General features: G+C 36.1%; 3 protein-coding genes across 3 annotated transcripts; all 3 read right to left on the bottom strand.

Annotated features, from left to right (window-relative positions):
* Positions 1 to 2,174: 2,174 nt before the first annotated feature.
* LOC307153567 (uncharacterized protein) lies at positions 2,175 to 5,788 on the bottom strand. Its single transcript, XM_079863109.1, has 4 exons — positions 5,380 to 5,788; positions 4,853 to 4,963; positions 3,394 to 3,495; positions 2,175 to 2,651 (listed from the first exon to the last, which is right to left on the bottom strand). The coding sequence occupies exons 1-4, from the start codon at positions 5,572 to 5,574 to the stop codon at positions 2,565 to 2,567; spliced, it is 495 nt and encodes a 164-aa protein (XP_079719235.1). The 5' UTR covers positions 5,575 to 5,788; the 3' UTR covers positions 2,175 to 2,564.
* A 416-nt stretch (positions 5,789 to 6,204) lies between these two features.
* LOC307153565 (uncharacterized protein) lies at positions 6,205 to 10,234 on the bottom strand (the record flags this gene model as incomplete). Its single annotated transcript, XM_079863107.1, has 4 exons — positions 6,205 to 7,678; positions 8,350 to 8,451; positions 8,673 to 8,783; positions 9,881 to 10,234. The coding sequence occupies 4 exons, from the start codon at positions 10,232 to 10,234 to the stop codon at positions 7,595 to 7,597; spliced, it is 651 nt and encodes a 216-aa protein (XP_079719233.1). The 3' UTR covers positions 6,205 to 7,594.
* LOC307153566 (uncharacterized protein) lies at positions 9,903 to 14,348 on the bottom strand. The gene is made up of 4 exons (XM_079863108.1): positions 14,128 to 14,348; positions 13,712 to 13,822; positions 11,568 to 11,663; positions 9,903 to 11,389 (listed from the first exon to the last, which is right to left on the bottom strand). Exons 1-4 carry the CDS (start codon positions 14,302 to 14,304, stop codon positions 11,303 to 11,305), a joined length of 471 nt encoding a protein of 156 aa, XP_079719234.1. The 5' UTR covers positions 14,305 to 14,348; the 3' UTR covers positions 9,903 to 11,302.
* Positions 14,349 to 14,564: the final 216 nt, after the last annotated feature.

Genomic DNA, 14,564 nt, shown 5'->3' with positions numbered 1-14,564 from the left:
CCTGATTAATTTGGTTCGGGACGGGAGAAGAGATAAAAGCCCGCCCACAGTGACAATTGATTGGTTGATTTACCGAAACAGGCCAATCAGGATGCTCTCGAGCTTACATGCGCTTCATGGGCACACACGCGCAAGGTCTCTCGCTCTCGCTCCCTCTCCGCCGTGCGCGCGCTACACGGTTTGGAACTCGCATGCGCGCTCTTGCTCGCTCGCTCGCTCTAGATTCCGGGAGATTTGAACTCATTTGCGGGCATCAGGGAGCCGCTATCAATATGCGGGAGACTCCCGGAACTTCCGGGAGACTTGGGATGTCTGATCTTATGCTTTCAAAGCTAGCTCGCTATTGCTAGCCTCTCCGAAAATTGCCTACCCTACCTTTAATCCTTTCGCAGCATCTTCAACATCTAACATCATTGTTTGTCTATTGAAAAATGTAAGAATTTTCAAGCATATCGTTGATGTCTGACTGCATTAACTCTATCAAACCATTGTGAAAAAGCCTGTTTGAGGACGAAAAATAACAAGTTTCTCAGCATAAGCAACTAAATCTGCTGAAGTCACCTTCACCATCTATAACAGGCATATATAAACTCATTAATAATGTCACAGGTTTGCAGAAAGGTGCTGTCCAGGGTTCTGATCAACCGCTGAATGTTATTTCTGATTACTTTGGCTGTTTAATTCGTTGTTATGTTACATTTCCTTATACAAATCAATGGAAACACCAAATTTCCTAAATATGCACAAGATGCACTCAAACCTAGTTTCTAAACAGGCATCTTCTAGAGCACAGAATGACCCTAAAGAGAGACAAACCATGCCAGAACATGGTTACAAAAGAGCAACAGTTCAGCCAAGGGCTAAGCAAATGCCTTACTAAAAATTGCACTTGTTATTGTTACATTTCATAAATGATGATCTGAATTGTCAAAGCACTTTGGGGTCAAAGCAGTCTCCTCTCATTAACATTACTGGAGTGCTGGAAGACATGGTTTGTGTCTGAATAAAGCCATAATTTGATACTGGCTTCAACTGGTCGCTATAACAGTGAGTGCATTCAAAAACAATGTTTTTTTTAAGAAAACATTGCTCGTTATTGGAAACTTTGACCCTCAAACACTGTAGTTGTAGCTGAGACTTTAGAGTTTGGTTTGTGTTGTCGACATGTCGAGAAGACGCTGTTTTCTGCGTCACTCTCAGAAAAAAAGGTACAAAAGCTGTCACTGGGGCTGTACCTTTTCAAAAGGTACACTTTTGTTCCTTTTAGGTACTAATTTGTTCCTTTTAGGTACTAATTTGTCCCTTTTAGGTACTAAAATGTACCATTAAGGTACCAATATGCACCCTTTAGGTACAAAAATGTACCTTTTAAAAAGGTACAGCCCCAGTGACAGCTTTTGTACCTTTTTTTCTGAGAGTGTTGCGTAAACAAATCCACTTTTCTGCACTTCCAAAGGATGAGGACTCGGGCTCGAATTGATACGGTAAAACAGACGCCATCTTTGCTGTTCATATCACTGTGTATGAAGCGCTGAGGAAGATCCGGAGCTGAAATTCAGATATGGTAATGGTCGTTTCATTTCCAGCGCACTGTAAGCAGTCGACCAATCACAACAGAGTGGGCCATCTGACCAATCAGAGCAGAGTAGACTCTCAGAAAGGAGGGGTTTAGAGCAACTGTACCATTTTAGACACTGTGAGAAAAAAGTTGATGGTGCAATGTATATTATGAGAAAATTCAATAATATTTTGACATAGGATGCATGTAAATCTATTGAAGCAAATCTCCCAAAAAAATTGGGAACCTTTAAAATAGCATAGGAGCACTTTAAGAATTCTGATGGTGTTTACTGAATAAAAGAAACTAAACAAATGGCATCATGATTGACGACAAGTGTACAATATCCACCGCACTAATTTTAGATGCACAGAGAAGTGAAGAATGTTGTCTATTTCTCCTTACAATTAACCAGTGCAAAGTTATGACTTATACCTATTACTGAATACGTAAAAATTATTAACAGAAAGTAATGTTAAAGTGTGATAGGATAGTATGTTTAGTCCTCAACAGACACCATTAATGCCACAAGAGTGGAATATCCATTTTCAGAAAAGTCCACACAAAAACATTTTACTTTGAAATAGGTTGCCTCTTACAAAAAAAAACAATCATTAGCCATGTATGACTGAAAAATATTTCTTTATTTGAAATAGAGCATAAAATACACCATTTTTACCCAACTACCAAACCAAACTACCTTGTGGTCACTATGAATATTAAATGAATGGAAAAAAAATCAACCTAAACACAGTCTTATGTAATCCTGTAATAAAATCATATTAAAAATGTCTACTATTTAAGAATTTTTATGTTTTTTTATGATTAAATGAAACAAACAGCATCATTCATAATTTCTACTGACACAGAGAACTGAAGAATGTTGTCTATTTCTCATTATAATAAACAGTGCAAAGTTACTCTGTAGTGTGACTGATGCCAATTACTGAATTTGTAAAATTAATAACAAAAAGTGATATTAAAGATATGTGATATGTTTCCTCCTCTAAGGCTTCCTCGCTGCCAGGAGAGATGGAGATCCATTAGAGTAGCTCTCTTTTTTGCAGTGTTCAACTCTCGAATTCAACAATTCCTGAAATGAGAATAACAATTCATTTTCAATGATTTCAAGAGTTTGAATAATAATTAAAATAATATAATACACACATCATCACACTATATTTTTTATCATTTCAGTAGTCATTATAATACTGTATGAAAGCACAGAACACAGAGTGAAATCAGGGCACAAAAATAAACAGTATTTTTTATTTATTTTTAAATAATAGATAGTGAATCTGATTTTATTTTCAGTGAACAAAGGTGTGGGATGAGGGAGCTGATTTCCTGAAAATTGCATTACAAGGATCAGAGATACTAAAATTTATTAATTATTACATTGGGATTTTTATTATTTTTTCACTTAAAGGTGCTGTATGTAATTACTAAATGAAAATGAGAAATTTTGGCAACTAGAAGAAATTAAATAAGTTTAAGGTTTTTTTATATTTAATTTTATTTCAGTTAACTTAATGATAACTTTTTTATGGTTTTAGTTTTGGTTAACTAAATAACCCTGCGTTGCATTTCTTTGAAAATGGGATCTTTCTGTTTCATCAAACGTGCCTGATTTCAGTTTCTATTCTTTGCTTTCAGCTCGTCTTATTTCTTGTAAATCAACGACTTTTGTTTGAGATAGAAAAGCTCTTAAAGTTCACTGTGAAAAACAGCACAACATGATTGGTATCAAGTCCAACAGTTCACAGCCTGTTTACAGTGTTGATTTTGGAGTAAATGGCAGTAGGTGGTGGTGACATGTTTGTGGGATGAATGACCTGTGTGAGCTGCGGTTTGTGAACACAGTGCACGTAAGGCTTTGGTTCACTCTGGATCTCTCCACCGAAGGTCTTATAGCAGATCCCACAGTCAATCAGAGGCTACAACAGACAAACGAGAAACATATGATCGATCATATTCACGCTAACACATTTGAAGCTCAATTTAAGACTGTTGAGATGGGTTAAAATTAGAAACAACTTGAGTAGAAATTATTTCACATGTGCATTCCCAGCTAGGGAACATTCCCACAATTTTCACTAAGGTTTTGTAAAGGTTATGTACAAGATAAAACATTCTTTAAAAGTATGCTATGTTACTTTATTTTGTTAAGTATCAGAATTTAAATAATAAGTCAATTACATTTTATTTATTTATTTATTTTTTTTATTTTTTTTTTGTCTAACCCTGATGATTCACTGGTAAGCCTATTATAATAAGTGTTCATTTAGACCTGTCGGGATGGTTTTCGTGGGAAATCGCGTGCATACGTCACTCGCCGGTGCGTGTCTCGTCATATCCGTAAATAGAGAAAAGGTGCTCCGGCTCATTTGACGCGTGTCTGATGTTTGAGTGGCAGAGGTTAGTTGTCACAATGAGCGAGAAAGATTGACATAGAGCACGATAAATCTGCAACCTCCGGAGAACAACAACAAACGCCGAGTCTTCTGGCAAAAAGAAAACGCGACAGAGCTCGTAATACATCAAGAATCAACACTTTTCGGAGATGGTGAGAACAAAGGTTTTTGAAATGTTGTAAAAGCGACGCGAATATGGCATTTTTATTACTCAACTGGTGAATAAAGTATTTTATTCAAGGTATAGTCTACATTGCTTTAGAGGGGCGATAGTAGTCGAATACATTTTCTTTCTTTTATTGCAAAATATTCTGTATGCTTTCTCAAAAATAAAAAACACCAAATTACAAACAAAAAAACAAAACAAAAAAGATTGCCATTTGTAGGCTAGTTCTCTAACAGAGTTCATCTATTCTATTGTGAATGGTCATATTCGTCCGCACAGTCAGGCAGAGCCGAAGCACAACCAAAATATGTTCTTCCGCAAAATGCATGATTTTTATTTAATTTTTTTTTTACAACTTTTTTTATGTACCTATGTATTATGTAGCCGTAAGGTTAAATAACATTTATAGATGATGTTGAGAGAAAATGTTCTTAGAATAATACATTTTGGAACATCCTTATAATGTTATTTGTACTGGATGAATGTTCTCTTAATGTCCTTATGATGTTATTGATATTTGCGGTTATCATAAGGATTATCATAAGAAAACAGGACATTTTAAAGTTTTAGAAACATTGCAAATCACTGTTCACACAATAGTTTTAGAACATAAATTTGTTAGCTGTGTGTTAGCTTGACATCATACATTTTTAAAGGAACAATATAAACCAATATAATCATGTGAAGTGCATTTCAAGTAATGAAAAAACTTACTCTGTCATTTCTGAAAGCACATTTAGTCGGGTTTGCATTTGCAGTTCCTTTAGGGCATCTGGTGGCTTTGAGGTAGAAGTGATGGTAGATATAACTCACTCCAAACCCACCCTAGAATAAACCGGGTTATTGAATATCATAACTTCAGTGTACATTAAAAAAATAAATCACAATGCTGTTAATCCCTTGCTGTTTAAATGTTTCTGTGACTAAGACTTGAACATCTCCAAGTTATGCAATTAATTTAATAATGTAAAAAAGGAAAAGAAATAGCCATTTGAATAGCTAAACAACTTTTATAAGTAATATAAAAATTCTAGAATGTTATAGAATGCTTCACATTGTAAAGTGTTGCCTTTTAATGACACTATTAAAACATACTGATTAATGTAAAAAAGTAAACCTTTACTTGAAGCTGATATGTACAGTATGAGGCATTTAAAGGTATATTGATTGAAATGCATGTCTAATGCCTTATAATTCACTTAATAGTCATTTGTATGTTCTTTTCAAGTGAATATGCTTACATCAATGTCAGATTTGTCCAAGCTCTTGAAGAAAAGAAAAACGCTCTTGATTGTCTGGTGTGAGTTGAGTTGTTCCAAAGCCAGTTCAACACCTTTCCTGTAATTATCTGGAAGTTTGTTGAGATCCTCCTGCGCCTCCGACGTGTCCAGAAAGACTCCAGCACTGACCAGGACGAGCAGCAGAAACACAGCCATCTTACACAATCCAGAAAATCCTTATCTTTAGGTTACACACAGTTATGTACCGCAAAAATTCCGAAGAATGTAAACACTGAGAGATGTGTTGTCTAATCCCAGTACACGAGGGAGTGAGAGGCCAGAGGGAGAGATTGTGCAATGATGGGATGTTTTTGTGGGGTGAGTCCTCTTCCTTTCTGTCTTTGTGTGTGTTTTTACTTTCACATACAGAGGGAATGAATGTGAAATCATGCAGTCTGAGCGAGCGGACTGCCATCCAGTGGAGAACAGACACTAAAAACTAGGATTTTGGTTTAATTGGAGAGAACACTATATGTAGGTCACCTTTTTTTTTTTTTTAACAAAGTGTTATCTTGTGTTTCAGGCCAATTCTAATCTAAACACAAGTCAGTGAACTGTAAACAGAGCCGGATTTGATCCAGTTTAATGATGAACAACAATGGTCTTAACACAAGAAATTTCACTTGATATGTTTCTTCATAATATTTATCTGTATTAATTCAACTATGCAGTTACAAAGATATAAGAAATCCAGTGAACGCTCTTTAGCTTCAGGTCATTTGTAGGTGTATATTTTTATTATTTTGAAAAAGCAACAACCCCAAAACAAAAAAACAATTAGCAATGTAAATCTCTACATATTTTTTTTATTATGAAAAAAGTTTAGAAAAGTCATTTTTAATGGTAATGCATTACAAGGTGTCACTAATACATTAGTAACTATGAGCACTATAGCTAAATGTATAACATTCATTAACCTTTGTTGATGTTAGTTAATACAAATATAATTTTGTGCTCATTGTTTATGTTAATTCACAGTGCATGTTAACAGATACAACTTGAAATATATTAGTAAGTAGAAATGAATGTTAACTAAGATTAATAAATGCTATAGAAGTATTGTTTATCATTAGTTCATGTTAAATGTACACTAACGTTCGGCCCTCTAGCTGTTGAAAAACAAAACTGCATGCATTTTGTGGGAGAACATTTTTGTGGTTGTGCTTCGGCTCTGCGTGACTGTGCGGATTAATATGATCTTTTACAATGAACTCTGTTAGAGAGCTACATATGGCAATTTATCTCTTCAATAGAATACCTTACTCATCTGTTTAGTAATAAAACGTAATCTTCGCGTCACTTTTACAACATTTCAAATCCATCAGTTCTCACCATCTCTGAAAAGCCAAGCCAGTGTTGATTCTGGTTTCATTACGAGCTCTGTCGCGTTTCTTTTTGCCAGTAGACTCTCCTCTGCGTTTGTTTAAAACGGGTAATTCCCTGAAAGTTGTTGGTTTAGCTGCTCTATGTCAATCTTTCTCGCTCGTTGTGACAACTAACCTCTGCCACTCACACGCCATACACGCGTCAAAGGAGCCAGAGCAACTTTTCTCTATTTATGGATGTGACGAGACATTTCACATAGTGAATCAGGGTAAGCCAAAATACATTTTGAAAGAAGGATTGACGATGCATTGACTCGTTTATTATTCCGATTTTGAACTGGTACATAGTGTACCTTTAACTCATGTAGTTAGTTAACAAAACCTTATTGTAAAGTGTTACCTTTTTGAACAAGACACATAATGTAAAAAGGCTGGTACGTATAATGCATATAAACTTAAAGGTGTATATATATCGAAATGCATGCTTTATAATTCACTTTATAGTCATTTTGTATGTTCTTTACTTGTAACCAATACATTGTAACATTTACCTATTGTTGTACCTTTAAAGACTATACAGTATGATCATGTCTTATAATGCAAGATGCATCCATTTATAGGTATGCAGTTTAAAATGTGTTCGTGTATAACCGTGAAAAGCTAAGAAAAGTTAGGGTCACAGCGATGCTTGATTGTGATAATTAAAGTGGTAAATGTTACCTTTACTATCACTTCAGTTCTTGTGAAGTAAATATGCATGAAGAAAGAGCTGATTTGGCACAAAAAAACAGTTAAGATCATTGACACGGTGTTCTTCAAACCCTGAACATCCGACCGTCTCCAGCGGTACATTAAGATACGACGGCCAGCAGGGTGGGGGATCCGCTACTGTAACCCATCTTATTACAGTGATCCATTCTCTCTTTCTGCATGACCTTGGGTTCAAAACAATTAAATAGTGTTAGTTCATGATGAACACAGATCATGCAAAACACAGCAAAGATCATTTCATTATCTGCTCTTTAGAATAAAAGCAAAATTACAATCTTACTGTCGAATATGCAACACCTGAAGTCTCTTTATATGAAATATCATGGCCAATAACTCTTAGGAAAAAAAGGTTTGATGGGGTTTGTTAAAGAACTCTAGGGTTCTTGCCTCAATTTTTATGCCATAAAGGTTCTATATAAGGAGAAATGCCTTGTGTGTAAAAGCCAGGTAATACATATGAAAGGCCTGACAGAACTATGTTGAATCTTTTCTACTAAGAGTGAGTATGTGCAATGTTTACAAGATGGAATGGATTTTAATATCAGTGGTCAGGTCTGTATTACTTGAGCAGATGATGTACAGAGAATATGAAGCATAGAGGCCAATTCTGCACAGACAAAACGCCAACAAACACGTTTGTTGGGTTTTGTCGGATCAGTGTGTTACCCCTGTCGGGGTTTGTTTGCACCTGACTGAACATGTTCAATCTGTGTTTGTCTGTGTCTGTTGGGGCAGTGTACGCATGACAAGTTATTTTTCATAAATTTATAAATCCAAACGGCCAACTTGTTTGCTGCCGTTTGTCTGTGCGGTGTGAACTGGCCTTGTGACACACCTCGGTGAGAGCAGGTTTATGCACACAGTTCACATATGGTTTGGGTTCTGCCTCAATCGCTCCAGCGTAGGTCTTATAGCAGATGGCACAGTCAATCAGAGGCTGTAGGGATTAACAAACACAAGTTTAATTGTATTCCACATTGAGAAATGATTTCCATCATAAGGTACAATAACATGCTCTTATGAAATTTTGCGTGTATGTTATGCCGCAGTTGTTTGTGCAATGTTAAAGCCTCAAGCTCTGTTCATGAATTAAACTGGTATGTGCTGAGGTGGAGCAAATCATTTTCTGTTATTTTACATGATGTAAACCTCACTTACCCGATCATTCCTGAACGCACACGTGGTTGTATCAGCATTCTCAGTTCCTCTTTGGCACTGGGTGGCTTTCAGATAAAAGTTATGGTAGATGTAGGTGACATCAAACCCTGCCTACAAAGATGATATTCGTTCAGTTAGCAGAACATACATCAGGGTTATTATTGTTAACTAAAACCATATAATAATAATAATAAAAAAAGCATTTTCATTACTTGAAATAAACATCAATTGAAATAAAATATAAACAAAATAAAAACAAACTTATTTTATTAAAATTTTATTAAATTTATTAAAAATGAACAGAAATATAGAACATAAAATTAGAATATTTAGAAAATGCTTATGTAAACTTACAATATCTGATAAATTGGGGTGTTTTTGGCTTCCATTTCCCAGCACTATCATGGTATATTGTACATTCAAACTATATATGAGGCATTTCCCACTTTATGTGCTCTTCTGGAAGCATGTTACTTGTACTTTACATACTACAAAATTCAATTTTAGCTTAGACTTTTTGACCTAAATAACAATTATTATGACGTGACGTCATGCCGAGCAGTGTTGCCAGACGTGCGATAATTATCGTATTTGTACGATAATTTTGAATTTGACCTATGTACGATCAATAATGGGGAAAAAAAAATCCCATAATGTACGATAATTTCAAGAATTGTGTGACACTTCAAATTATGGTCGTATTATGGGATTTTTTTCCCATTATTGATCGTGCATAGGTCAAAATGATCGTACAAATACGATACCGTGCGAAGAACGTGTTGTTACGGTACATCTTCCATCTCATATCGGCCAATGATCGTGGAGAATGACTCTCTCAAGCACAAGTTAATGTTCTTTTTGTATTGTATACAAAGTTGTATATCATTAACATATCATCTCTATGTTTTGCAAGAAGAAGAAAAAAGTTAAATAAATAATAAATAAAAGATATCGTTCCTTCCGCGGCGCTTAGGTCAGTTTTTTTTTTCCAAGCTGAGGTCGATATTTTAGCAATAAAGTCATTTTCATGTCATGTCAAAAAGTTGTTGGTGAATAAATAGCTGTATTCTGTACGTTTGACTCGATCATTTTCTTCCAAATACGATCATTTTGAGTGTGGACATTTCCAATCTGGCAACACTGATGCCAAGTTACATCTTGGAAAAGGCAGTCAGTCAAAGAAACAAAGAGAGAAAGTCTTACAGTACCTCGATTTGCGACTTCTGAATGGTTTTAAAGAAGAGAAAATGCTGCTGGACGCCTTCGTGAGCATTGACATTTTGCACAGCGAGCTCCACTCCTATCTTGTAGGAGTCTGGGAGTTTGCTGAAGGAGCTTTGCGCCTCAGCGGAGGTCAGGAAGACTCCAGCGAGAAACAGCAGAGCAAACGGCAGAGACGTCTTCATCTTCAACCAGTCTGAGCAACACCTCCTGCTGCTCTCACTGAAAAACAAACTCTGCCAGGAAGTCTGGCTTGTTTTTGTGCCGTTGTTGGGTAACACGGTGTAAAATGGCTGTTTAGTGAGGTAATCACGAGTTTGGCATGGCCTGTTCAGTTGCATTTATTTGCCAATGAGGTTTAGTTTCTGGTATAAAACGACGAATAATAATATAAACAAACATGCAACAAACTTAAAGTCTGCGTTATTTACAGTGTTGTAATTTAGCTGTAGGCTAAATATATATTTTTTTCGTATGTTCAACACTGAAACGAAAGGGTCTGAATTCACATTGAAAAGTGCTGCTCTATGATCAGATTTACTGTTTACTCACCATAAAATCTATTTGACAATTCTTGTTTTGTTTTTTTATGGAATATTGCAGTATTTATTATAAATGATTTATCTGTCACTCACATGTGATGACAAATCAAAGCAAACCACAGCCATCCAATCAATGCCCCATGGATAAAAGCAAGTCTCGCCCTACATTTTTTCTTGTTCGAGAAGCCATTTCACAAGGACATATATGGAAGCTTGTTTCTGCCACGGAATAAAACAATTTAAAAGACAATTGTGACTTTATATCTCACAATTCGGACTTTTTGTTTCTCACAATTGCGAGTTAAAAAGGCAGAATTGTGGTAAACTCGTAATTCTGAGAAAAAATACAAAAAAGTACAACATGCTGCGATTGAAACACGTAGGTCCTGATATACTAAACATCATTAATTATTAGTGCATAAAAAACAAAAAGACATAATATGCACTATGACCTTCTAATCGTAAATAATCACAGAAAAACTGAAACTTATTATTTTGTAAAGTATTTTATTGCACTGACAAACTAAATCACTTTATTGGATAGTGTAATCTGCACTAATATTATTTATTTATAATGACATTCATTAATATTTGAGAGGTTAAAGGAGTTTTAGGAAACTCTGCTTTGTTGTGTGCAAAAAATCTTCTGGCGCTGAACAAACATGGAATGTTCTTATGCAACAAACATCCCGTATTGATTTACTGTAGAAAACGTGACTAAAACAGTGCAATGCTCTCTTTAATGTTTCTCTTTAGTGCTTGACAATCAGATGAACCGTGATGCAAGAGTTGATTTGGAACAGAGCAGACATGCTAAAACATGCTGTGTTTCAGATTCCTTCACATCAGATGTCAGATGAAGCTTCTCTAGGATCCAGTGTATGCCACAGGAGTCGGGGTCAGACTGCCAAAACCCGCCTGGTAACAGCCAATCTCTCGCTCTCTCTTGCTTTCCTTGAGTTCAAACAATCAGACAAAGGGTCACTTCTACATCCTGGGGTTCTATTGCATTAAATATATTGGGGAAAACATTTGCAAAGATGGACATTATTTTAGCATTAATGGTAAAATCAAGTGTATTTCCAGCTAATTAAATGAATCATTAAAAATGAAGAACATGAAGAGGGAATACCTTTGAGAGCGTTTGTCGATACATACAGTTTAAATAAGGTTTGCCACCAATTTCTCCAGCAGAGATCTTGTAGCAGATCACACAGTCAATGAGAGGCTGGAGGAATATGGAAATTGAGTCAGTAAGTTTAATTTAATCTGCATAATTATTAGGAACAACATACTAATACTGTGTTTGACCCCCTTTCGCCTTCAGAACTGCCTTAATTCTATGTGGCATTGATTCAACAAGGTGCTGAAAGCATTCTTTAGAAATGTTGGCCCATATTGATAGGATAGCATCTTACAGTTGATGGAGATTTGTGGGATGCACATCCAGGGCACGAAGCTCCCGTTCCACCACATCCCAAAGATGCTCTATTGGGTTGAGATCTGGTGACTGTGGGGGCCATTTTAGTACAGTGAACTCATTGTCATGTTCAAGAAACCAATTTGAAATGATTCGAGCTTTGTGACATGGTGCATTATCCTGCTGGAAGTAGCCATCAGAGGATGGGTACATGGTGGTCATAAAGGGATGGACATGGTCAGAAACAATGCTCAGGTAGGCCGTGGCATTTAAACAATGCCCAATTGGCACTAAGGGGCCTAAAGTGTGCCAAGAAAACATCCCCCACACCATTACACCACCACCACCAGCCTGCACAGTGGTAACAAGGCATGATGGATCCATGTTCTCATTCTGTTTACGCCAAATTCTGACTCTACCATCTGAATGTCTCAACAGAAATCGAGACTCATCAGACCAGGCAACATTTTTCCAGTCTTCAACTGTCCAATTTTGGTGAGCTTGTGCAAATTGTAGCCTCTTTTTCCTATTTGTAGTGGAGATGAGTGGTACCCGGTGGGGTCTTCTGCTGTTGTAGCCCATCCGCCTCAAGGTTGTGCGTGTTGTGGCTTCACAAATGCTTTGCTGCATACCTCGGTTGTAACGAGTGGTTATTTCAGTCAAAGTTGCTCTTCTATCAGCTTGAATCAGTAGGCCCATTCTCCTCTGATCTCTAGCATCAACAAGGCATTTTCGCCCACAGGACTGCCGCATACTGGATGTTTTTCCCTTTTCACACCATTCTTTGTAAACCCTAGAAATGGTTGTGCGTGAAAATCCCAGTAACTGAGCAGATTGTGAAATACTCAGACCGGCCCGTCTGGCACCAACAACCATGCCACGCTAAAAATTGCTTAAATCACCTTTCTTTCCCATTCTGACATTCAGTTTAGAGTTCAGGAGATTGTCTTGACCAGGACCACACCCCTAAATGCATTGAAGCAACTGCCATGTGATTGGTTGATTAGATAATTGCATTAATGAGAAATTGAACAGGTGTTCCTAATAATCCTTTAGGTGAGTGATATATATATATATATATATATATATATATATATATATATATATATATATACACACACAAGCAAGTTTGTAAGTATATTCTCTGTATTAAACCTGGTAACACTGCATGATAGTGTACAGTATATTGCATCAATAGCAAAAAATAGCTACAATATTGCTGAAAAGTTTGGGTTCAGAAAATTACTACTTTTATGTACTAATACTTTAACGGTGACAGTAAAGACACTTATAATTTTACAAAAGATATTTATTAGTTCAAATAAATGCTGTTCTTTTGAACTTTATATTCAAAGAATCCTGAAAAAAAAAAAAAAATCCACAAAAATATTAAGCAGCACAACTGTTTTCAACATTGATAATAATAATAAGAAATATTTCTTGAGCAGCAAATCAGCATATTAGAATGATTTCTGAAGAATCATCGCAGCCATAACAGGAATATATTATATATTAAAATATATTAAGATAGAAAAGTTATTTTAAACTGTAATTTTTCACAATATTGATGTTTTCACTCCTTTCTGGATCGAATAAATCAACCTTAGTGAGCAAAAGAGACTTTTCAAAAACATCTTACTGATCCCAAACTTTTGAATGTTAGTTATGTAACTATTAGAAATTGGAGATTGCAACATGCAACAAAATATAGATGGTTCTTTAAAGCACCCCTTATTTAGATTTAATAAGTGTTTGGAAAATGTCATTTACTCTAGACATGAAAAACAGCTGATCTTCATATTATGACCATCTATGGGTTTCTAAAATGCGTATGTGCTTTAAATGAACACACTTACCCGATCATTCCTGAACGCACACGTGGTTGTATCAGCGTTCTCAGTTCCTTTTTGGCACGTTGTGGCTTTCAGATAAAAGTTATGGTAGATGTAGGTGACACCAAACCCTGCCTACAGAGAGAGGATTTATTCATCCACAGTAAATGAACAGACAGACATTTCCACCAAGTCTAAATTTAGCAACTCAATTCTGTCCTCTTTTTTTTTTTTTTTTTTGTTGGGTCTCCGGAGATGTTGATATTCGATTTCTGACCTAAAAATGACTTGGCATCAAGAGTGTTTAGAATATCTGACCTACTCCTGCCATTCAGTTTGGGTTATAATAGCTTAAACTACTACCAAATCATGCAGTTAGTTTTCAGACCATCTTTTCCCTGAAAAGAGGATGAAAAGCGGAGAGAGAAGAATGCAGTTACCTGAATTTCTGCCTGATGAATAGTTTTAAAGAAGAGAAAATGGTGCTTGATGGAGTGACGGGCATTGATCTGATGTAAAGCCAGCTCCACTCCTTTCTTGTAGATATCTGGGAGCTGTTGTGCGTCATTCGGTGAGACTCCAGCAGTGAGCAGCACGACCAACAGAAGCAGAGCCATCTTTAACACAGTCTGAACTTCAACTCCTCCTGCAAATGTCTGCTTGCCCAAAAAAACCAGGTTAAACATTCTCTAAAACAGTCACAGTTCATGTGGAGCCCTGGCATGATGCCTAGAAGTCAGGGACTAAATGATGAGAAGAACATTGGCACAATTATTAATTGCTTTGAAATTCAGCTGTAGTAATGAGGATTTGTTTGTCGTTACCGCACACACTAGAACCAGAATATAAGTCTAATTAATTCAATTCAATTTGCACA

The sequence above is a fragment of the Squalius cephalus genome, assembly GCF_949319135.1.
Source record: "Squalius cephalus genome assembly, chromosome: 25".
NCBI classification, from domain to species: domain Eukaryota; kingdom Metazoa; phylum Chordata; class Actinopteri; order Cypriniformes; family Leuciscidae; genus Squalius; species Squalius cephalus.
This window is presented reverse-complemented; position numbering and strand designations above follow the sequence as displayed.